General features: G+C 50.0%; 1 protein-coding gene across 2 annotated transcripts in view; it reads right to left on the minus strand.

Moving 5' to 3' along the window:
- Window positions 1–24,799, minus strand: part of LOC146172690 (G1/S-specific cyclin-D2-like) — a 288,222-nt gene that overhangs the window by 21,564 nt on the left and 241,859 nt on the right. For both annotated transcript variants that reach the window (XM_084583919.1, XM_084583918.1), the window contains one exon: window positions 9,495–9,663. In XM_084583919.1, the coding sequence (XP_084440045.1) occupies window positions 9,495–9,663 (169 nt within the window). The remainder of the gene's footprint in view (window positions 1–9,494; window positions 9,664–24,799) is intronic.

Raw genomic sequence — 24,799 nt, forward strand, 5'->3', positions numbered from 1 at the left:
GTATATAGTACATACTATATAGAACTCACTTCTTTTCTCTTTGGTTTAATTGTTCGCGATTATACATTCGGGCGATTTCGGTACTTCGCTGTCACAGTCACCGCTTCCACAGTACTCCTCTTCTTTTTGATTTTTCTTCTGTTTCTCATTAAATGTACACCGCATGGAAATCCACAGCAAAATACAGGCCCATTTAAATTCCGCGATCTTTTTCGGTTTCTCAGTCCTTTTATTGGCCGTTCTGTTCGCGTTTTGTTGCATCTTGTTTTCTGAGACTATCTACCAACCTCGGGCCGCCATTATCGCAAAAGGGCAACTGGTGCTGAAGATGGCGGGGGGGGGCGTTTTCGTGGGAAAGTCGTTAATAACTAACAATCACACTTTAAATGCGGCGTTCCGTTTCGGCCTTAAGAGGAGATGCCAAGACAAGCCGACAGAGGCCAACACTGTGGACATTGCAGCCAAAACTGGGCCCCGGTGGAGTTCAGGATATTAAAGGAAGTTGCACTTCGTCTTCTCGACAGGAAATGGTGCCACTAAGTTCCTACGGAGGCGTTCGCGGAGGATAGGGGAAGCTGTGACCGGAGTAGTGTCGAACATTAATACTATACTCTTTATTTCCGATATTTAATTATCAGTCAATCGGTATCACGCTGCTTAGCTCGTTTACAGAGGATAGTACACCCCTGGACATTGAATGCTCAGTTCAACGAGCTTGAGTCTGGCGCTGACGGAGATTATCGTGCAGCTTGCCGCTGATACAAGCTGGCCTACATGTGCTCAAAACGATAGCCGCTCCGGCACGCGTTGTTGAGGAATCCAAGGGCCGCAGAAGCAAAGAAGTCTTTGCCCTTTGGTCGGGGTGCACTGCCGTGCAGGCATGAAGGGTGGCGTGGGATTGTCGGCGCCGAACGACCTTGGTTTGGCCATTCGTGTTTAGTGACTTGTGTGAGGAGGCAAATATGGAAATGCTGCGTGAGCGCTGAGCGATATCGAAACAATCCTCTGAGAAAGCTTCGCACACTGTAAGCAAACGCGACAGAAAAGCTGCAGCACGGACGTTTCTTCCAGGCGTTCCCTTTCAGAGAGACGCCATGGAAGGAAGAAAATGCTTGTCAGTATTACGAAAGGAGGCTCATCTGCGAACAAAGAGTTACTCAGAAAAACTGCGTCGTTATTTTGACAGCTTCGGAAGCACTTGGATTGTTATGCATAATTTCGTTTCTTTTACTTCGTTGCAATTTTTTGTCTCAATTTTAATTCCAAGTAAATTTCATTTCAGGTGGAAATATGCATATTTGAGATTTCTGTGCATGCCACCCCATAGGAGCAGAATCACGAATGCCTTCTGTTGTTGTCGTCGTTGTTGTTGTTGTTTTCTTTAGTGTGTTTAGGTGACTTAGTTTATTTTGTGTTATCTTCTTCGCAGCTGTTTGGTTGTGCCTGTTACGCTGCAATTGCTCGATGGCCTTCTTTAATCTTACGATCACTACGGTTCCCCAGATCAATCTTGCGGGGCGTTTATATTTAGAGCGGAAAGTCTTCCATGCGGCTGCAGCGGATGGTGAGCAACCTATACCTTGAACTTCCTTGCCCGGTCGAGACTGAAATGTGCATGGCAACAGAGAGCTGGTTAATGTTGTCAGAAATAAAAATTATGAAATCAGCAATTCCTTTCGCGTTCAATGGTTACCGTCATGATGTAGAAAAGGAACCTCCCGTGGTTGTGAAGATTACAAGCAATGAAGTGATTATTCTTTAGCTTTCAATCAGCTCGCCACACGACTACAGCTACATAGCTTTCTCAGTATGTTTGTTGCTGAAAAATCGAGATAGATAGGGCAGTCGCTGTTCTAACTAAGCTAACCAGGACCTTTCTCTTTTTCCTTCCTTGGCTACCCAGCACCAACAGCGCTGCGCAAGTAATAAACCACTCTGGTTTTGGCTCACTGATGCTGCAGGTTGACCTCCGAAAGTGGGATCTCAAAAGTCGTTATCATCATAATCCTTTCTCGGAAACCATTCTAAATGTCGTCTAAAACTGCACAGGCCCAACTTTAACAGGGACTGGGAATAGGAGATTTTGTGCACTGCTGTGTTCTGCGTCCTTTCGTTTTCTCTCGTTCTCAAATGAGAACAAGGCAAAGAGAAGGACGCAGATTAAAAAGCAGGGTGCCAAGCGCGTGGAGGAAGCGATTCGTGCCCTCCCGCTGTCACACTTCCCGCGCCAAGCAGACACGCAAGCAGCCGGAGGCTGCGGAGGCTTGCAGAGATAGGGCCACTTTTTTTTGCGGAAGGATACCGTACAATCCGGTGTATAAGCCCTATCGGTCGGGCATCACACAAATAAGAAAAAAAAAAGCTAAAGAAAAGAGTTGGATGAAGAAAAAAGGTTAACGCAGAGAATATGTTGAGATTAATGAGTAGTGGGAGCGAATATTGCATTGTAGGCGTTTGTCGGCGTCCGTAGTAGAACATCAACATTAGCGAACTATTACGCGTTTACACCATTTGAATAACCAACTCTAAAACCTATTGCTAACCAAGAACCTGCTGTCGATGCTTACAGAAACGAAGCCTTTCCATGTACTTTTCTTTACATATTTTTTTTTCTTGTTCTCTTCCATTCGTTCGCCGTATCACGCGTCGGAAGTGTAGGTGCGTGTCATATTGGAGCACACACGACTTCCCCGCCGCATGGTGTGTAACAAGTGCCTCGTCGCAGAGGCCCTTCATTGACGGAGTCGGGTTACACAGGATACGACCAAAAAAGATATGCTCGCCTCTCGTGACTCCACGCAAGGAAAAGGAAAGAAAGCGGGGCAGGATGAGAAGAAAGACGTGATTGCGCGGGAGATCCGCTGTGGAAGTAGTTTTGAGTGCGAGAGAGGCGGTTCTTTTCGTTTGCCTGTTCACCCTTGTTACGCTTCTGTCTGTTTTATTTCTGTTCAAAGTTAACCCTGCTCGATACACAATGTTTACAAATTGTGTTGAGAAGAAAAGTTGATCGGGAGAGATGTGGCAGCCAGGAAGCACCTAGTTCAAAAGGTAGAACCGCTTCTATAAAACTGATAACGAACGAACTCCTGATATGGACCTCGTATTACATGGAGTTGGTAGAGTTCAACTGCACTGGGGGATGTGGTAACGCGCAAGTGGGGAGTTGACCGGCTTTGCAGTGAGTTCACTCCACTCAAGTAAACAAACAAACACATTTGCCAAGGCTACACTTTTCCAGGTTCTACATCTTCCTATTCGCGCACCTGTGGCATAGAAATGTGCAAGCTGTCTTTATGAGGAATAGCAAGGCAGCCCCGACAGTGGCGCAACGAAAAAGGTGGCATGCAAGAATCGCTGTATGCCGCCTGTGTGCGAGTTGCTCAATTGAACGAAACGCGAAACAGATCAAAAGCTCTCTCACGAGATACCGCAAGTGGCCGAAGGTCGACCGACGGTGAAAGAAGCAAAAACCCACGGTGAAAAGAAGAAAAATAGCTCAAAGGCGATATGTCCTCTGGTCGTTGTGATATCACAAGTGCGACGTGAAACCGTGACGCATCACACGGCACGCTCCTGCGTACCTTACCGTGAAAGCGAGGAAAGCGCAGAGCACAAAAGGATCCGTGGATGAGAGAAAGTAGCCACGTAGGGCGTGATGGTACAGACGTGCTCGACACCGACCATAAAAAGACGAACACGCAAACACCACAGTGGTGCAGAGCTACAGCGATAGAGCGCCCGTTTGGCGTGGCGCTATGGCATCAGGAACTGATGATGGGGCCTTGTACGCGCCACACTCACCAGGAGGGGAAAGGTCAGGGGCGAGAAAGACTCATCACAGCGGACAAAAGGAAAGTCGCTCACGTGTACCAGTCGCCAGTGTCTTTCTGTCCTCCAGGACACCGCCAGATTTCTCGAAAGGGCATTAAATAGAGAGAGAGAGAGAGGGGGGGGGGGCGCAGTGCGGAGGTGAGAGAAGCGAAGGATGGTATACAAGAAGACAGTTCTTTTAACGGCTCTCTGTGTCTGCAAGACGCACAGAAGCTGGCGCTTACTTTTCACTATACATACAATTCTTTAAGGAAAACGCACAAAATGAAAAGGAGACCTGAGAGCCATTGCGGCACGATGACAAAGAAATTGGGCAGGGTCCCGGACAACGGGGAGTGTGCCAGGAGGAGCAGGAGGAGGAGGTTGTAGACGCGCTGCCGCTATAGCCACCGGAACTCGACCCGGATCTTTCTACCCGGGGCGCCAGTGTTGTTCTCGCGTAAAAAAAACACCGTGCTGTGACAATGACGGAGGCCGCAAAGACACAGCGGAAGTCCTGGGCGTGTACAGCCAAGGGCTCCCATTCACAAGTACTGGAATGTCCAGGCGAAGGCAGGGCATTTCGACCTCGATCCTAAAATCTACGCCGCGGCACAAGTCGATGGTGATGGTAGTCTACAAACCCCAGTCAAGGTGACCATCGTCAATACTGGTGTGGGGCATGATTAACAGCGCGCAAAGAATGGGAAAACGGTTTGCAACATACTCCGAGAGCAATTGCATCGCTTCGACCACAGTTTCTTGGCGAGCAAACCATCTAACTTGCCATCTCGAGTAGAATGAATTATTGTTTTCAACCAAATGAACGGAGCAACGAACTGAAATCAAATGAACTTTACACCACCTAGTTCTCGTTTACAACAAGCGATATGAATCAGAATAATTTAAACTGCAAAGCAAAACGTTTCTGCGCATTATCACATTTTTTATACATAGCCTGGATCTGCTTGCGACAGCTCTGGCTGGGATGCTCATCTACTATAACAAGGGCATCTCCATGATTGTTGCGAATTGTAGCTGGAGCATCCTAATGTGAAGAGCGCATAAGCGACTTCTTTCAGCGGCTTGTCCGGGCCACCGCTCCTCCCACCGCGTTCGTCACGTCATACACAATGTTCCACGGGGCGAGAGAAATTCGTTCTATCTCTCCATGTTCTGCGCTGAGCATTCCAACGGGAGATGGGAAACGACAGGTTACAACCGATCCGGCTTGCTCAATGACACAAGCCACACACATTTCACGACTGCCCCACGGCCACCACATGCGAACGGAGTGGAACCTAATGCACGCAGTACAAAAAGAGAAAACCCCAGAGAGGTTCTAACGTTTCGTCGAGTGAGGGCACCGGAGGCGGCAAACACTGGCGAGTTTTCTGAATGGCGCAGCCGTGGCGCCGTTTCTAGGATCGTCCATGAATGGAGAGAGTAGAGGCCATAATGTATAAAGGGGGGTCTCGTCGAACCACGCACGCGAACCTTACCGCCACCATATCCGCGTTGGCCGTGTCCGCTGCCGCGTTATGACTTGTTGCCGGCAGCTTTCCTGAGAGACCGAGGAAAAGGAAAAAAAAAAAAAAAAAGCCACCCGAATCGCCTGGGCGAGAGAACCGGCGCGCGAGCGCCAGCCACCAAAAGGGGCGGAGGCCGAGTTTCCTCGAAGACAGGAAGCGAAACGACGACGGCGAGACCTACAACCAACGCAGTTCCGTTCAGCGTACCCCAAGGCGCGGGTGCCAGTAGGAAAAGCGGACATCATTCCGCCCCCTGGGATGGTGAAGAAGTGTAGAAGCATGGGAGACGTATATGGATCAATCTGTGCTTTATGCATTCTTGAAACCGTTTCAAAACATGTTGGCCACTGGACACTGAGAACGGATGAAGCAGTTACGCGTTTCAGCAAGGTTGACGTGAGACCTGCGAAGGCAAACGCCGCGGCAAAATGGCCCTGCACCGAACTTGTACGCGTGCAACTAGAAGATGACGAGTAGTACTACGATGTGTGCATGTCTGCACGATGCAGCGACCAACTCTCAAGGCAGCGAAAGGGGCGTCGAATGCTGGTAGAGAAGAGGGAGGAGGCAGGGAAAGGAGGACAGAAGCCGATTCTTGGGAATCCGGGCTCATCAAGTAACAAAAAAGGGAGGATGTGCTGTCTTTCCTCCACGGCGGCAATGATGGTGACCCTCGGTCGCCGGCGAGACGGCGTTTGCGGGGGCGGACGTCGGTGAAAGAACGTTCATCCCGGCGGCATCACTTATCCCCGCACCGCCGCCTCACTTCCTTCTATTGTGGAGCCGTGCTGCCATGCCCCTGCATTGCGTTAAGACAGTGGCTGCTGCCTTCTGGAAGGAGCAGTCCGAAGCCCTTGACCTGCTTTGTATGAATGGGCTGACGCCCTGTCCATATCGCTTTTCAAATATGGACGAGAAATATTTCAGGGCAGGAGGCCTGTGGAGTATTAGCTGGAATATCATATTAACGAGCTAATGTAAATCTTTTTATTTTATTTTATGCCAAAAAGAATGCTTTGAGGAACATTTGGCGCATCGACGTCCGGGACGGCGGTGATAAAGGAACATTGGGGATATCCGGTACTGCAGCTGAGAAGTCCAGGTATACAAACGAAGGACCATTGCAAGGCTTATGACTGACGAGTCTCGTAGGCTCCCGCGCCGCACATGATTGCGCCAAACAGCGCGAAACTACGATGCTGTAGATGCAGCTTGCTTATTTAACACCATACCTTGCCCTTTTATCTCCTGTAAGGCGTAAGGGGATCTTCGTTCCAAGACCTCCAGGGACAACTCAACTTGATTGGTTCCCAAGGGTCGGAATTAAAGCAGAAACACTGGCAATTGAGGAAGGATAACGGCCGAACTACACACATACCTCGGATGTCGCAACGAGGTTAAACAAAACGAGAGCGGCAATCAGTGCCGGTCAGAGAGGGAAAGTGAACTGAGCACGTGTTGGATGACCCAGCCAGTGGTTGATGACTCCGCGGCGCCGGCTACTAAGCTAGGAAAGAGGAGGAGGCCACATGAACCGCGTCATCGTCGCCCGCGGCTGTACGAGGAGGAGCATATAAAGATCCGCAGCTCAAATCACGGTCGCGTCAGGATGGTCGACTCAGTTGTCGACCGCACATGTTGCCGGCATCTGTCCACTCCCAGGAATGACACCAGCCTCGGCGGCTCGCGGCGATGACCTTGGAGTGACGACCTCCCCCGGCGCCGTCGCACAAACCATGGCAGAGCTGCAATCCTGATGAGCATGCCGTCTTGGTGTTGTCCTCTCCGCCGGCATTGCGGGGGGTTGGGTGGCGAGCGGATGAATCAATGGAGCAGCCTTCAGCAGTGGCAGCTCGCGAGCCGAGGCCGACACCCCGGAGAAGCAAGACTGCTGCGCGCGGGAGGAGAATGTGCGGTCTGTAACATGCGTGGCCGGCGGTCCTTGGACTTCGGCACACTGACCCCTATGCGGCAAGGGAGACCCGGCTGTGATTGACGAACCTCGTCATCGCCTTCTTCCTTGGGGACTCCGAGCGCGTGGCAAACGTGCGGCAGAGCTTTAACCCCCCCCCCCCCCCCCCCCCCTGCTGCCTACTTCTCTTCCTATATATTCCTCCTTCCTGCCGCGTTCATTGCAAAGGAGGAAGTAATATATTTACTTGGTCGCGGATTACGTCGGCTGGCGAGCACTTTGTTACAAGTGAACTGCATTTGGAGCTCCTACCATGATGTATTCCAAATCAACTATTCCAAAGCGCGTTTTAATAATAACTGCAGTGATAATCGGTTGAAGCGAAATAAGATTGCAGTCATTGCCGACTTAATTCCTAAACCTTCTGCCGCATGTCACAGGAATGCGTCCTAAGAGCTTTCTTTTTTCCCTGAAACTACATATCCAGAACTAAACAAGTTAAAAAGATTGCTCTTCTGCAAATAAAATTTTCTTCCGAGCTGAAGAGCCTCATGCGCGTTCTGGGTATTTAAAACGTAACGTGCTCCGCCCACATATCCTTCCATCAGCTTTGAGTACCTTGTTTAAAAATTCTGTAACATTTAAGCGTCCACCTATCATATAGTCTACCAGTGGTAGAGGTTGGTGACATGGTTGGTGTTGAAGAAATGGAGCTCTCGCTTCTTTTTCTAGGTTATCGCCAGGGTGAAAGCGTTAAAAAAAATCAAATTTTGAAATGACGTGTCCTTTAGCTAGCCCAAAAAATAACCTTTGAGAACAACGAGTTAAGAGGTTACGAGTGGAAAATCAAGAAAAAAATAAAAGCGTGGGAAGGTCTGCTACCAAACACGCAAAGACGCATCCGAAAGTAGGCGAAACAGGCGTACTTAATTCAATAGGTTATCTCTAGGGTCGATCCGAAGAGAAAAAGTAATATAATACGAATGGTAATAAACATCGCATGCAAAGGGGCGAAACACCTGAACGGCGACGACCTTGCAACCGTATGCGTAGCCCGGGCGTGTTTGAATTTGTTTCCGCTCTTCAAGCCCGAGCGACCGACAAACACACACACGTCGTCCCCCTACTCTAGACAGATTCCAACCGTGCCGTTCAAGTTCAATGTCACGCCGCACTGGCGTTTTGTTTTTCTTTCTTCCGCGCCGTGTAAAAGTGCCGGCCATTTTTCGCTACTTTTTTACTTGTATCTCCCGACTCGCTTTCGACAATTTGCAGTCCCAGCGGCAGCGACCAGGGCTGTCGTATAATGCATGCACCGTTCTCATCAGCTGACAGGATTGATAAGCGGGTCGCGGAGCGACTCTCTCACGCCGCAGAAGCAATGTGGTAAGCAACGCCCTCGTTCGGCGAAAGGAATCCCCCCTCCTTTCACTTCTCCCCTCCGCATCCGCACTGGATCACTGTATAGACGAACAGCGGTGGTGGCGGTGAATGCAGTAGTAGCAGCAACAGTAGAAGTGGAGTAATATATGCTATGCTTATCGGCGCGGAATGCGCCGTCTCAACTCTGGCTGCCGGTTGTTGCCGAGTGGCATGCGACAGCAGCGCCGCTTGGCGGAGGCAGAGAACGGCATTCCAAGAGCCCCCTACCGGTGACTCGCAGCTACCGCCCGACGCGAACGTCATTGCTCGTTCATTGCAATGTCGAATGAAGCGACCGGCTCTGACGAGTAACTAACTACAAGGCGCATGTTACAATGGAGATATTTCACCTGTAAGCGTGTGGATGCACAGAAGCTCTATTACAAACGAATTCGTCCGAGCCGCAGAGCGAATCGTGGAAGCTGAGAATTTACTTGTTCGTTTTCACTGTGGAACTGGTGCCTCATGGTTTCTTGTTTTCTTCTCCGCCTTGACGCCACTACCTTGTTAAGTGCTTTCATCACGGGGACTAATCTGCTGTCCCACTTGCCTAATACACTTTGTACTTGTCTAAATCTTCTTAGCCTATCGCACGTTTTTGAAAGCCAGCATGCGGTACTTCTTGACTGGACAGCAATGTTTAATCGTGCTTTTATCAGCGCAATCATCACCTCCATTACCATGCATCAGTTATATGTTACTTGGGGCATTGCTGCACCTATGCGTCGTGAACCTCCACCAGATGGCTGTTTTTGCGTTCTATAAAGTCCTCTTTGGGCGGGTTACGCAGCTCTGAACCAATAGCCGCTCCAACTCACCGGTGTAGCAGAAGCTGATAAACGTCTGCGCGTGGTTGCGGATGTGATCCCGGTGGTTCCCGAGCTCCTTGGGCAGCTCAAGCCGGTGGATCAGATGGTCGAGGAAGTCGTTGGCGATGACTCCGCACACGTCCCACTTGAGGGTAGACACCACCAACAGCTCCCAATCCTGCGGTGGACGAAAGTAGTGATGAATGATGGGCGTCAACGGCCATGCGGGATGGACACATTAACATCATACTGAAGACACTCTTAAAAAGCGCGACATTCAAGCACTATTCCCGTTAACAGTGGAATTTTCACAACAGGTCTCCGCACTTTGCGTCAAATGAAGGAAAAGCTCTTGCCTCGGAGAGTACGTCGTGCTTCAAGCAGCAGAAAATTAAAAAACATAAATGTGTAGCGGTGTCTGCACACATATTTGTCGGCTGTACCATTAGTAGTGCTGCATCACCGGTCGCGAAACCTCTTCCATCCTCTTTACAAAAGGGAAGCCTGGTCGCAGTCAGAGTACGACCAGATCATGATGCATGGCTGCCGTCACTACGCCGAGGCTTGTCAGAGCGCTGCGCTAATCCACGCTATACACGTAAACTCCTCGCTACGGGGACGCCGGTGATGTGTTGTTCTTTACAGCAGCGGCGGCAGAAGAAGCGTGGGAACGGCGCGGGGGCGTTCGGTCGCGCGCGGCTTAAAATATCACGCTCCCAGTCGCCGCCGCTGCGACGGCACGGTCATGTGAAAACTGGCTGCCAGAAGTGCGCTTAATACCAGGCGCGAAACAAAGACAAACAAAACGAGCGGAACAAAGGAATAGAAGAAATGAAATCGTAGAATGAATGACGTCTGGCGGTGTAGCCGGTGCGAGAAGGGTATCTTCGGTTACAGCGTATCTGTTGCCACTTTTCTTTTATCTTTTTCGTCCATTGGTTTTTGTTCCCGCAACGTGGAGTCGGTAAAAGGATGAATTAGGCAACGTTTCGTTGAACGGAAAGCCTTGTTCAGTGCAATTGAACTAAGTGAGTGCATAACTACCGGGAACGAAAAAAAATAATAATAATGAAACTCTAGAACCATATTTAGCAGTATTAAAGCAGTATAATACGGCTTACAAGAAATTGCTGTCAGACCAACGCCTCGAGGGTGATAGGAAGAAGTCCTCATTTTCGCGTCTATTCCAAGGGCTGTAAACGGTCGCCACTCGAATACCACCCTGCTTTAGGGTTCGACGCTCCCTACGTCGACTCACCACCACACGCTGTGGACAAAAAGGGCGGAGTCAACATTCTTTTCTGTCTCTTTCCGATCGTCGACGTTTTCCGCTATGCGAGAGTCTCTTCCTCTCGAGGAACATTCGTGGCGCGCCTTGCGTTATTACAAGTTCTTGTACACTAGCATGGCGGCACAAGTGGTAATAGTGTTCCCTTCCCTTGTGTGCTGGCATCCGTTGGGTACGACACCGGGGAGTCACTGAAATGGGCAATGTAACCTCCGCTCTGCGGAAGTCGTCGTCATTCGGGAAAGCTGTGTTAGGACCGGCTGCTAAAAAGTTCCTTCATCAAACTGAGCACCGTGAAGTCGCACATCGAAATAGCGGGCTCTGATTCCTGAGAGGCGCCACCAATTTATGACCGACCAATCGCCACGCGTTCGCACTGCCAGTGCAGTGATCAAAATACGATATCCATCTCGGAATGCGACATGCTGCATCGCTTGCGCTACCCTTAGGTGTAGTCTGATATTTGATAGGAAGAGATGCCCATCACGCAACTGTTCCCACGGAAGGCCGGCGTGCGAGTCCAAGCCTGCCGGATGGACGGTTTGTGTGTAAGGGTCAGTTCGAGAAACGACCTCTCCCTTCCGTGCATCGATGCCGACCGGCGTCTGTGCAACCGATCCCCAGGCCAGACGGCGACGGAAGTTCCCCAGCCCGGCTCGTTCCCATCACCGACGGTGGAATGGAATGCGGCGCGCGCGTCTGTGGTTTCGCCGACACCGAACCGCCGCCGCTATGGGAACAGCAGCGGTGAAATAACCACACACAGCGCCCGTCAAAAGCACTCGCTGGCGCCGATAAGTGCGCGTCAACGGGACCTCAGTCTAAATATGACGGCTTAACAGGAATCGCACAGCATGGATGCAGATATAATTGCAGGGTATTCTGCGCAACACGGACACACATAAGAAGACACCACGGGCGCTTACTCGCCTGTGAAAGCAGCTCACATGACAACCAACTAGCTCAGCAGTTAACTCTTAATGGATGCAGAGTTTTGCCGTCCTCACTTGGATCATTTCAGTGTCATGCAGTAAGGCTAGCATATGGCATTCTTCATCATGCGATCAACGCCGGCTTTCAAGTTTTACCGGCACAAAACAGACTTACGAACTTCGCGGTTTGTCTGGATACGAGCTCACTCAGTCACTAGCCTCTCGAAGAGAGCATAAATTTTGCCACAACTTCAACTTTAATAAGTAATAAGTAATAAGCTATACGCTTCTGCTGTTGTGCTAGGGGTAGCGAAAGCTCCTTGAAAAAAAAAAAAAGAAAAAGAAAAAAAGGAAGCATGTGTTCAAGATCAGCGTGACATTCCTGCTGCTCTAAAAGGAGAGGTCATTGTAGTTCTCGATCAACCAGAGGGCGACGTCGGCTAGTTCTGCATCTTGCTTTCATTGCACAATTTGCCAGTCACCTCGCTTCTTTCATACGCCCAAGGTGCCCGCTCAGTGTCACCATAGGGCCATTGACGTCACACTCCTTACTGTACATTTCCGCTTACGCCAAGGGCTCACAGCTCTTATAAGAGAACGCTGGCCTAAACTCCGGCACCTGCTCCGCAGCCCTAACTTCGCTACTCGCAAAACCTCGACAAGGTAAGCAAAGTGGCTCCAGAACTCCGCCACCGGACCCATTCCCGCGCCCCACCATCATAGCCCCGCCTTCCAACATTCCTTCGCAGGTCGCAGTGGCCCTGGCAGGAAGTGGACGACAATCGCAACGATGTCGTTTGCAGCACCGGCGTTCTTATAACGCCCTACCTGCATCTCTCATCGCACGAGCTCGACACAGGCCAAGACCGGCAAGATTCGGCAAGTCCTTGATCTCGTCTCTGCTGCCTCTTCGGTGCGTCCCGCTCTGGTGAGTGTCCCCGGCTTTTGGGGAGCTGGGAACGAACAAACAGACGCCGGAATGCGGGCGGTTCTCTGTGGCCTTAACCACACGACAGGTTCATACACGATGGTTGCGGCCCTCTGCTCCTTTCTACCTGACCTTGCTCAAAGAGCGCAGAACGTTGGGTGGCTTGGGGCTTGACCGCTGGCTAGGGTTGAATTCCATTTTCGGTTCCCACAGGCGGATGCAAGGAAAAGAGCGCAGGAGGGAAGGGTGTCGCCATAGAATGCGGCGCTAGAAAAGCCCCCCCCCCCCTCCCCTCCTCTCCCCTCACCTTTCTGGGAGGCTGCTCCTCCATTCATGCTACTAAAGAGCTCCCCTTCGATGGGAGCCTTCGGCCGCCGCTCTACGACGAAGGAAGGCTAGGTTCATTCATAAGTTTCAACCTGCCGTGCGAATTTTTTTTTCCCGCCTCCTCCTCTAGATCCCTACTTTTCATCCTTGTGCCATACGGTGCACCGTACACCGGCGCCAAGTCTTGAATGGAGGAGCAGACGCGATGGAATGTGGAAATCGGATGAGGCAGAGAGGCGCGCGCGCGGCCGTGCAAAATTCCACATTTTCCGCCCCAAAACGAAGGAGTGTGTGACAGGGATGTGCGGGGACCAGGCGATGGGGGCCGCTTGGTGGAGGAAAGGCAGGCTGGAAGGAACCGAGGAGAGAGGGGCAAGCGAGCCGGCGGGGCGCTCTCGTATCACAATGGTGGATAAGGAATCCAACTGCCAGCAGGTACGACAATATGAAAGGGACTCGTGGTGCCAGGCATGCCACAAGAGAAAGACGTTGACTGGTGAAGCGACAAGAAGGTAGGAGGAGAAGCAAGAGGGTTTCGAGCGCTGCTTCAATGCTCCCGCAAATAAAAGACCCGAGTCGGGACCACCGCCGCTTCGCAACAACTACATCAATGTAAACAAGAATGTGGTGCCGATAATAGGGCCGTACGGTTCTTCCTTCCGCTCATTCTGCCCTGCCGGCGCTTTTCTCTATGATCATACCTTTGCTGTATGATGTTACCTTCTGTAGTTTTCTGCATCTATATTTTTCGACCTTTTCGTGCCAGGTCCTTGGGAAGGCAGGCATTCCTGTTGTGAGCGCGGTGTGCGTGTGCGTGCGTGTGTGTATGTTGTGTACTCTCGCGTTCCTTACGTTACTAATCGCTTTGGCGGCTGTATCCGAGATGGCATGCCTGTTCATTCATCTGTTCCCTTGTCACCGCTCTCTCATTCAAGAGAGTGCCGACGCAGCTCTGCTCACGTCGCGGGTACTCAGTGCTGTTTGCGTGTCGCAAACGCTGGTTACTTGGGCCCGGAGGCCGTTCATGAGAAGGCGGAAATTCCGGAGGCGCTGCGCGCAGTAGCGGATTGCGCGGGCACTACAGACGAGACGGGAAAATTTTTTTTTTATTTGTTTGTTCTTGTTTTCCTGAACTTGGACGTCGGCCATGCGCCATTATGGAATTGCGCATAGCGGTAGAAAAGAAGCGTTGCAGCCGGTATTTGCCGCCGTTTTATATTCTCCGTACAACAGGTTAAAACGCGTATTCAAATATACGGTAAGCATATCGTTTCCGAACGCGTGTTGCACGGTACGGCTGGTGCAATAAAATATTCGCTGAGGGGCATAATTGGAGCCAAATTTTACAAGATACTCTAAGCCACAGCATGGATTTCAGATAGTAACTATCTAAACTATCGGCCGACATCCCGACCGAATGTAAAACCAGCATATATCGAGAAATTTCTGCACAGCAGTCACTAGCCCAAGCAAAACTGCGTTTTATAAAAGGAAGACGAATTAATCTGCGTGCATAATATGGCCGTTCTGGCTCTAAATTAAACATATAATTTAAAGCGTTTGTGCGGGGAAGCTAAGCGTGGGAGTTTTTGACTTCGGCACTACGTCATCTTCCTTTCAAAAAACTCAGATGCATCTGCGCAAACACTGATAAAAAAGAGAGAGAGAGAGAGAGAGAGAGAGAGAGAGAAAGCTCAAAAACTATTTTTAATACTCGCTGCATTCCTCCACGCTTTATATATATTCACTACGCGCACGACTTCTTCCTTCCTAGAAGCGACGTCAAAACCGCATAAGGCCTTCAAACAGCTCAACGAGCGGCGAAAGCCTCGAAGTCCAGACCTCTGACACAGCACCTTCGACGCTGTCTTTTCCACCGTGAGAAAAAAAAGGCCTACGAAGAAAGTCAAAGGCGAACCGGCAGTCCGATGGCTTTGAGAACGCGAAGCAGTTCCTCGAAGTGTGAGTGCGCTTATGTCAGAACAAGGAATGAAAAAAAAAAAAAAAAAAAAAAAAAAGGAGAGAAAATGGGAAAGAAGAAAGCACGATTGTACGATTGCTGCTTGAGGGCAAGGCGGCAAACGCTGTGCGCTCGTACTCGACTCGCTACCAGTTAAGCGAAGCGGCCACATGTGCCGCGTGTCCTGCTTGCGCTCGGCATTTCCTGTTTTGAAGAAGACGCGAGAACCGCCGGGTGCTGAGGCGTGCGGCAAAGTGGTGTACTTTAGAGCCTAGTGGTGGCAAGCAGGTGCAACTCCACTACTCTACTACAAGGTACGCCAAGAAAACCCACCTCGCGGCATTCCGGCCGCCGCGTGGTCGTGCTATGAGTGTGTATACAAACGGCCACAAAGTAGAAAGCGCAAATGATGATGTTGCGCGAGTGTTGGATATACTTTGAAGAGTGGCTCTAAAATAGTTTTTACTGGTACTGCTACTATTACTGCTGCTGCTACTACTACTACTACTACTACTACTACTACTACTACTACTACTACTACTACTACTACTACTACTACTACTACTACTACTACTACTACTTCATTGTGCGATGTCAGTGCCCGTTAAAGAACCCCAGGTGGTCGAAATTTCCGTAGTACTCCACTACGGCGTCTCTCATAGCCTGAGTCGCTTTGGGACGTTAAACCCCACAAACTAAACCATACTACTACTACTACTACTGAAAAGGGTCGTTTCGGGCGAGCGTAACCGATCGTTACACGGAGTATGGTTTCTGTGCCAGTACTATTCAGTGTCTGTAACTAGTCTAGGGAGTATGAACGTAAATTAGTTGAAACTCGGAAGTCTTAAAAAAAAAAAAAGAAAAAAGAAAGAAACCGTGCCTCAAAGTCCATGCCAGGAGAGTATAACCATGGTCATGGCCGCAAGATACAAACAGTATGCCATACAGGCATTGATATGCATACTGTTGAATTTATCTTTCTAATAATAAAGAAAATGCTGATAATTCCTTTTGAACAGCCGCACTATGGAAATCAACAGCAGGCCAACAGTCCCGCGGTGTCTAGTGCCGCAAAAATTAAATTTTTGAGGGAGGTTCACTCCAGCAACAGGTCACACTAGATGCAATTTAGCAATATCGGCGTGCTAGCCTTGAGTAAAAGGAGCACAGGAGTACAGACCTATAAAAGCCAAGGCCTCTTCCGAAGTCAAGTACCCGACAGATGTGTCTTCTTTGAGACAGGCTCCCAAATCTATTGTATTCTGCTGCGACAAGTTAGCTACAGAAAACGGCAAGCCACATCGAATCGAACAGGCAGCCAGCAAAAGGACACGGTATTCAAGGTCAATAGCTTTCACCGCTACATGCGCCGACAGTATAGCAACAGCGTTCTAGAGAAGATTAGTTTGTAGTCTTCTTACTCAGATCTAGCCAGCGCGGCATAAGTAAAATTGTACAGCGCATATTGAGATTTGGAAACTATTCTTTCAAAGCAAGCCACTGTGAGGCGTCTCCTTTTGTGCACACAACTAGCGTGAAAGGCGCCCGTGTCGTCTCCACTCCGTGCAACATGCGTGTCAATGTCAAGCACGTTGCTGAGGTGGGAATCGGCATTTCGGGGCGTTGCTTTCGGGTCGCTCTTGGCCGGACGACAGGAACTAAACTCGACGGCACGAGATAGAGGAGTGAGGCTCCGGAGGTCTCCTGCGCCACTGTCAACGTCGTCGATAAGATATCTCTCGGGGCGGTCTAGCCGCAAGAGAGGAGTCAGAGCGAGCGAAGAGCCTTTCCTGGAGGGCGCAAACCAGCGAGGGCTCACCAAAGACTCTCCTCGCCCGCTCTATCTACCCTTCTTTCTTTCCTTTTTAATTGGTTCTCTTTGTCGCTGATGCCTTCTTAGCTCGGCCGGCGCCTTCGCGTTGCTTTCTCCTCTGCTTGCTTTCTCTCGAGACAGGATAGCGTGGTCGCCTTTCCTTTGATCCACCGCGCCGGCTTTGCTTTGCTCGCGTTGTTCGTCGTCGGACGAGATGTGAATGAAAGCGAACGTAAAGCACGCAAGGACCTCTCCACGAGTTTGCCCCATCTCCTCCAGCGCATCGCCACAGCAATTGCTGCCGCCGCGGCACACTCCTCCATTCACAACTTGCCGCCCTCCGCCACTCGCTTTCGCACAGCCTTGGCTGGCGACAGCGACACTACACGCGAGAACTGCGATACCAACGGGCACCGCGGTCTCGCGACGCGAGCCGGTCGTGGACTGTCGCAACATGGTTTCCCTTTCGGTGTGCCGGAAGGCTGCGAAATGATGTGCGCAACAATGCGTAGTCGCACGTGCTAGAGTTAGGTTACTTTGATTTATTTCTTTCTCTTTTTTGTTACTTTTATGCGGAGTCAGTGCAGCTGGATGTAGAAATGCGTAATCGGTGGTGGTTGATCCTGGCCCTACGGGGCTAGGACTGGTAGGTCAATGCCGCTTGCGGCGGGGGCTAGCCTGCCACTGTATTTTTATCTGTTGCAGGCCGTCACTGCACCCGCTACGGTGGTGGACGACGGCTGTTGCGACGTGCGTCTTTCTCCCCCTTTTCTTATTTTTTCTTCTCTATTTTCTTTTCCATCCGCACGAGGCAGCGGAGGTGGCTGCCTCGTGCGGACAACAACAAATGCGTAATCGCTGTTCATTCGTTCGCTGCTCTTGTCACTTCCTTTATAACGAGTGTGATCTGAAACGACCGGCTGGCTGCAAATGCGTGGTGAATATCGTTCGAGGAAGGCTTCCTGAAGCAACTGCGACAACTCGTTCCGAGTTGGAAGCGCGGTACCTGTCACAGAAGAAAAATTGTGGGGAAAAAAACGCGTGAAGAGTTCAATGCCCATATAACGCGGAGCATCCTTAGCACTCAGGCGCAAATCTATGACGTTCCACGACTCGCTGTTACAAATCACGTAGCGAACGCGAACTCGCAAGCTTTTACTCGTGATGGCAAACAACGCGTGCATGCTTCTACAAGGTCAAAATGCTATAAGCATTGCAGGGGGACCGTGTAATCGCGAAAAAACTATCATTATCGTTAGTCAGTGAAGGTCTGTCGAAAATGTTGGCTTTTATATACAACACACTGGCCATGATAGTATGCAGTCGTGTGAATTACATTTCTGTGTGGGCTCGGGCCGGCCTGAAAGCCCTTACCCGGCTGGGCCCACATGCCGTGTTCGGGACACAGGGACGCTCTCTGAAACGAGCCCGAGCCGCAGCTGGACGAGGCATATTTGTCTCGTGTGGTCCTGCCGGGCTCGGTGCCGCCGAGTACACGTCAGCAATTACGGCGCCTTTTTACAGTGTATGATTAATTGATAGACTGGCTGACTGTCTGACATTGATTGATTGATTGATTGATTGATTGATTGATTGATTGATTGATTGATTGATTGATTGATTGATTGATTGTCTGGAGTGCCGAGATGTGCACGGCATGATGACTTCTCGTATAGGACGCCGTGTGACTTTTAGGTTCATTGCTATAATGTGTATGAGGACACCGAATAGCAGGCCCATTTTGCTTGTGAGTAGTTACCATCAGCCAACCGACGAGACGGCCTTCAACGGCCAGCACACGTAGACAAGTTGCGTGCGTGCGCATAAGAGTGAGTGGGAAAGCCGCGTGAAATGGAGCTTTGGGAGGCAATGCTTCGGGGCCGGATTTCACTCGGCAACCGGCAGCGTCACAGGACGAGCTTCCCACCTGATCTCGTCCAGCTCTGGCGCCGTTGCGGCAGTCATCACAGAGCGGCTCTCGCACCGACGGCATTTGAAAACAAGAATAAAAAAAAAAACAGCAAAGAAATCGAGAAGCATGGGACCGGAGAGGCAAGGCTGACGCGTGGGATGAGAGCAGTGATCGTACAAGCGGTATGCGTGGCGTTGACTGAACGCCGGCCGCCACGGCGGCGCCAGCTGCGAGACGGTTCACGATATCAAAACACCAGCAGCACAGCGGAAACGGTGCCCTCTCGCGCTCAATAGCCTGGCTCTTCGCGAAGGCCCACGCCCAGGATTACGTGCCATGGCCATGCTGCACACGAGCTTTGAAAGCTGTCCGCAATACAATAACCACCTATTGCTTCCGACGATATTTATTACAACTACACGGGGAGCTCCGGCTTGTCACGAACACCACGCTTGAAAACGATGACATTGACACGGGACTGGGACGTCTGATGGAAGAGACTGGTAGAAGAGATTTACCCCCCTCAGGCGACATTCGAGACTGGGTCACAACAACTGTCGTCTATGCGATATGCCAAACAGTCTCAGGTTGACATATTGATTTGGAAACACGTGGTAGCGATATTACAGCGGTGGCCTGGTGGTTCGAACCATCAAAATTGCTGTGTGGTCGTGGTCAGAGTGTGATGAATGCGGTGGAATGCGAAAGAGTAGCAGTGTGCCGAAGTTTGAGGGGAAGGGGGGGGGGGGGGGGGGGGGGGGCGTCATTTTTACATCGATCACTGGTGTCATCGCGACAACACTGCTTGAAGTGTTGACGTTGCCACGTGTAATATGCGCGCTCGAGTAGCATCTATCCAAATAGCACGAACCGGGAACACCGCTAGTACTGTATATGCCGCAAAGATATCGGACGACGGGCTCTGACACGAGCCTAAATGCAGTCAGAAAGCAGAACATAGAAATAAATATTGAATGTCCTCACGAGGGCTGTTTAATGAGGAGCGACGTCGACAGCACGCAACAGCACGAAGCCACGCGGGTGTGAGTTGACGCGTGTTTGTAAAAAAAATGGGACACGACACGTGCGCACACTCGACATAAAAAAAAAAAAAAAAGGAATAAAACGCAGCTCACTCGAGACAAAAAGTAAAGTGGGTGAAAGCAAACATTGGCACAGGCCTCCTCCCAGTTGCATATTACATCTGGCTGTGCAGTCAATTAGCGCACTGCTAGGACAAGCAGCGAGCAGACTCTATGGATAAAGCGGACCAAGACGTCGTGACTGAAACCTCAACAATAACGACCCCGAACACGGCATACAGTGGAGGGTTCGGAACAAAGACGCAAGCAAGCTTAGAGCGAAAACACAGAGGATGGTTTAGATACACAACGGGACACCGCCCAAGCAGAGCCTCACACAAAAAAGACAGACAGAAAGAAAAACGAAATAACGACAGTCACTGCGAAATTGGAACGACTCGTGCGCAGCGGTTAATTTGAGGTGCACCAGCCCTTCCGGTCCGAGGAGCACCGCCCAACTGACTTTAGTTTCTCCAGTTCCATCCACCCTTTCCTACTCCACCACCTCTCTTTACTTTCCTTGCGCTCAGGTAAAAAATGGCTTTTTTATTTCTTTTTTCTTGGGGGGGGTGGGGGGGCGTAGGGCGGAACATAGGCTTGTGAAGAAGAGTAGCGTGTCCCGCTTCCATTACCGGGGGCAGCCCCTTTTCGCCCCTGGAACGAACGGTGCAATTCAACGGGCAGGATTCGCGGGTAAAAAAAGAAAAACAAGTTAGCTTGAACGCTGGCGAGGAAATGACCAGGTAACAATGCGCCACGATGGCCCGTTGCTCACTCGCTCCAGGGAGCGTGAAAACGGGGCCCGTTTGAATACACGGAGAAGGTATGCCAAAAGGAGGAAACGCATATAAAGCGCCATTTCCGCGCAGCGCGCGTTTGATCGAGTAGTCATACTTTGCAAGCGAAGCCTGCGTCTTGATCGATGAAATGTAAAAGTAAAGGTATTTCAAAGTCCGCTTTAATATAAACTGCGCAGATTTTAACCTAATATTTGTGTGGGACAACAACGGCGTGCCTATGAGGACGCGAAGCTGCAAGAAGGAATAATATGGCGACCGGTCTTATCTGTATAGTAGCTGTGGAGCGTGCAAAAAGTCCTATCCACGCGGGGACACCGCAGGTATAAATAACTAATATTACTGAAATAATTACTAAACAAATACTTTCGATAGGTGACTTGCAAACTAAAGACTTTTTCACGAGCTTCAGAGAAGCAGGTTTTTCTGGTCTGTGGGCAGGTCATGAGGGGTATCATCAGTTCTTTCCTGTGCTGCGAGCACAACCCAGTCTCCGAAATTGCAGCGCCCTGCGAGTTCGTTTTGAAAACGTCTAAAGAAAACAAAAATGCCCAATATCAAGTAACGATACTAATTCAGAACACTAAATGTTGGAGAGAAAGTTTCCAAAACGTGTTTATGGGCACGGCATTGCAGTCGTAACCCATGCGATGTCGCCGCATAGGCACTGTTGTCTAACATCACTTAGCTCTATTTTGCTTACGTTAAAGCCAGTCAGTTAGAATGGGGTCATCACGGTTTATGAATGGAACCTCGTTCAACGTTAGGGTGCAGTGCTGGGGATTTCATAACCTGCGATTACTCGATAAGCCTGAGAGAGTTCCAGCGCGTGAGCATAGCGCCATTACCTTTACCCAGGAAGAGTTCGGCTATGTCTTATTTCTCAATAGAGTCTTGAGTTCGTTCATAGTGGTAGCATGCCTCGCATAATCGCCCCTGTGCTGACCCTTATCTGATCCGCTGGACACACAGGCCGCTTGCACCACTATGGCCACAGTACGTGAGGCAGAAGCGTAGCATTACGACGCGGAAGGCAGGGTATTCAGACAATCCGGACAGCTCTTGAATACTGAAAGTAATCCGCATAGCAACTGAGCTGTGCAATATTCTAGGCATTATAACTCACTATAGCTGTGCAACGCCGCGGAAACAAGTCTCGAACTGGCACTAGATAAACGCGAGCGAGCAGAGCACGGACAACTTTCTTTTACCGTTCATGGATTGGTCGCGTCTCTCTTTCTCCGTACCCTTTTCACCCATTTTTTTTTTTTTTTCGGCATGGCAGCCAACAGCATTTTCCGGCCTAGCTTTCTTGCCAATCTACGTGGCTATCCGCTGCACGGCCAATCGAATTCGATGCTACGTTTCTTCTTTCCTGCCTTTTCTCTTTGTTTCGTTCTTCATTTCTTTCTCTTTGTTGTTTTACGCAGCGCGTGTTGCTATTTTATTGAAAAACCTGTACTCTATGTAATGATTATTAAAGTACACGGTTCTTCTCGCTTTTCGCAATATGACAGGAAAGAGGAACGCGAAGAGGCACTTATCGGAAGGCAGGCCGTTCACGCACGCGCATTACGCTTCTGAGTCTAAGCGATTCTGACCTCGGGCACTTTATGGCTGGCTTTATTTGAAACGGGTCATGGGAAGCAAGCTGCGGAACGAGAGAAGCCACCCTCCTTAATATTCAGGGCCGATAAGAGATCAGGAAAAACGATACACGGCCGTTCTTCAGTATTGGGCGCTTCCTACAGGTTTCTCCGTGACGCAGTCGTATTATTTGTTTTCCGGGCTACTTTGTATTCAGATAGATGAGAGAGCAGTCTAGACGGAACGGACACTGTAGTAACGTGTCCGCGGGCAATGCATATATAAAACGTCCCCTTTTTCTCTGATCTCTTAACTTATCTCTCCGGGTGATTTTTGCGACATGTGTCGTCATTCACGGACAATGAGAACTCGTTCTGCTCTGAATTGCTCGCGGGCAATTATGCAAAGGAAAAAATAATTGTGGAGTACAGTGAAAAATAAAATTCGGAATCAGCCTCATTACAGGCAAATTAAACTCTATGGGTCGCAGACAAGAAGGATAAAATGCAAAAGGAAAGGAGGTTCAAAGGAAGTTTCAGGACGAAACTTACCCTAGCTGATGCCTTAGTTCTGCGAGCTCAGTTTACTACGATGCGTAGGAGATAACAGTAAATACTCTTTAATCTAATATCAGCTCATTTTTCATAATTGAACCATTGATAAAACTGCAGCATCTGTTTCCTGCCAGCAGTTGTCAGTCTCTCCATTGGTTCTAGCTTTTTTGGCTGAGATTTCATTGCTCATTCATTTCAAGAAAACACTTTCGTGTGACCTTCTATGCATAATGTCTATTAATCCTCCACCCGTAACCTTGCTGTATGTCACCCCGCATTGCGAATAACTCACGCCACGCTGTCTCGGTACAACAAATAGTAGAGTTTGCCGCGCTTCGGGCGCTGCGTTTGGCGCTAAATTATCTGGAGCGCGCCTTCACTGGTGCAATATTGGCGCGCGAAAAAAAAAAAAAAAGGCAGAACAACTTTTTTTTTCTTTTTGCTTGCGCGTGTATAAAAAACGTCCGCAGTTGGCGGAACGCAGAACACGTCTCGCGCGCGGCGTGGTGCGATCTCTGCGCGCGTGCGTCCGGCGGAGGCCGACCAGGCGATATCTTTGGCAGGGCGACTTCAGACAGGAAAGGAGCCAGTCCGACTTCTCGCTACTACGCCTCGAGTCGTTGCGCAATCTCCTCGACTCGCCGATATGCGCTAGCTGCGGCAGGGAAGTCCAGCCGGAATTCTACGGCTTCGTCGCGGCGTGGCACGGGCGACCATTCATATACAGCCCTGCTTATGGCGGCGCACAGTAACAACGTGCAGCGCAGCAGCGTTCAGATAGGAACAGTTCGTGGACACGCGCTGCACCGGTACCAAATACCATGCGTGCAGGCGCATTAGAAATGGTGACTGTCCCACTTTTGCATGTAATGAAGTACTTAAGCCTCCCCTGAAGCTTTGAAACTCTGCCTTACGATGTGCGTGGTTGTCAGTATACCGGTGTGGCGTGAATATTCCTTCAAAATTCTTTTTTTTATGCTTACCTCGTTCGCACGGAAGGCCGTACCGTGAGAGAGAGAAAGATTCAACGCAACCTAAGAGGAAATTTTCGAGACCAGTCCTACAAAAGGCAGCTGCGCAGTCTGGGTCAGTCTGCGATGTACTAAGCCTTAAATTCAGAGTTCGCTTGTATGTCTAGTATTGGCCGTGCCCACCTGCTTTCCCTGAAAGGTGCCGGTCAGTGGAGGTTGCTAACCGCTGCTGACTATGCCACAAGGAAGAGGCGAACGTGTGGAGCTCCATACGAGGTAACCTTGCACCAATTACTCGGAAAAGGGGGTCCTGGGGAAACCCCGAAAACAAGATGGAGGTTGGGTGTGGGGCCGACCATCAACGAGATCGCAGCACAATTGCGGACGAGTAGAATTCACGGTTAATAGTACTCAGATATCTTGATCGTTCACGATAATAAGTGGTTCGGTATTAAGGTAATGCTGAGTTTCTCTAACGTAAGGTGAAGCCGTCTTCTTAAATTCGTACGGGAGGCACGGTACACGCAATTATGATGCGCTCGCTAGTTGCAAAACAAGAACACCGAAAAAAAAAAAAAAAAAAGCTCATCGCCTTGATATTTTCCATCCTTGTGCTTATGCAGTTATTTTGCCACGTGCATCGGTTGAACCCCATTACAGATTGGTGTTACTAGTGGTGTGCTGGTGTGAGGTACGACTCGCTCGAGGTTGCCGAGCGCCGGTGTTGACGCCTGCCAGGATTCGAGTGGAATTGGTAATTGCCACTAGCTTCGGCGGCATCCTTTTCTTTCTTTTTTTTCTCAGCAGTGGCCGCCGCATTTATGAAGCCGTGCTGTGAATGAAAACCGCTGTAGTCGTGCCAATGCCTGCCCGCCTCCCTCTCTACGTGTGTATTGTATCTGTTTTGTCTGGAGACAGTGTGTGCAGCTGGTTGGCTAAAGGCCCTGAAGAATAGGAGAGCGCCTTGAGGACGTTTTTCTCAGAACTCTGCGGAGACAGCGTCCCCTCTGGAAGAGTGGCGGTAACTTGACGTGATATTGCGGGCCGATAACATCGCAACGGTGTGGCTCCTGATAGTGAAAAACAAATAAAGAAATAAAGAAACGGCGTTGCACATACCGGTACGCAGTTATGCCCTGTGTGTTTTCTTTTTCTTTGTT

Source organism: Amblyomma maculatum, chromosome 11 (assembly GCF_055883805.1).
Source record: "Amblyomma maculatum isolate TAMU_Amacu chromosome 11, ASM5588380v1, whole genome shotgun sequence".
Classification (NCBI taxonomy): domain Eukaryota; kingdom Metazoa; phylum Arthropoda; class Arachnida; order Ixodida; family Ixodidae; genus Amblyomma; species Amblyomma maculatum.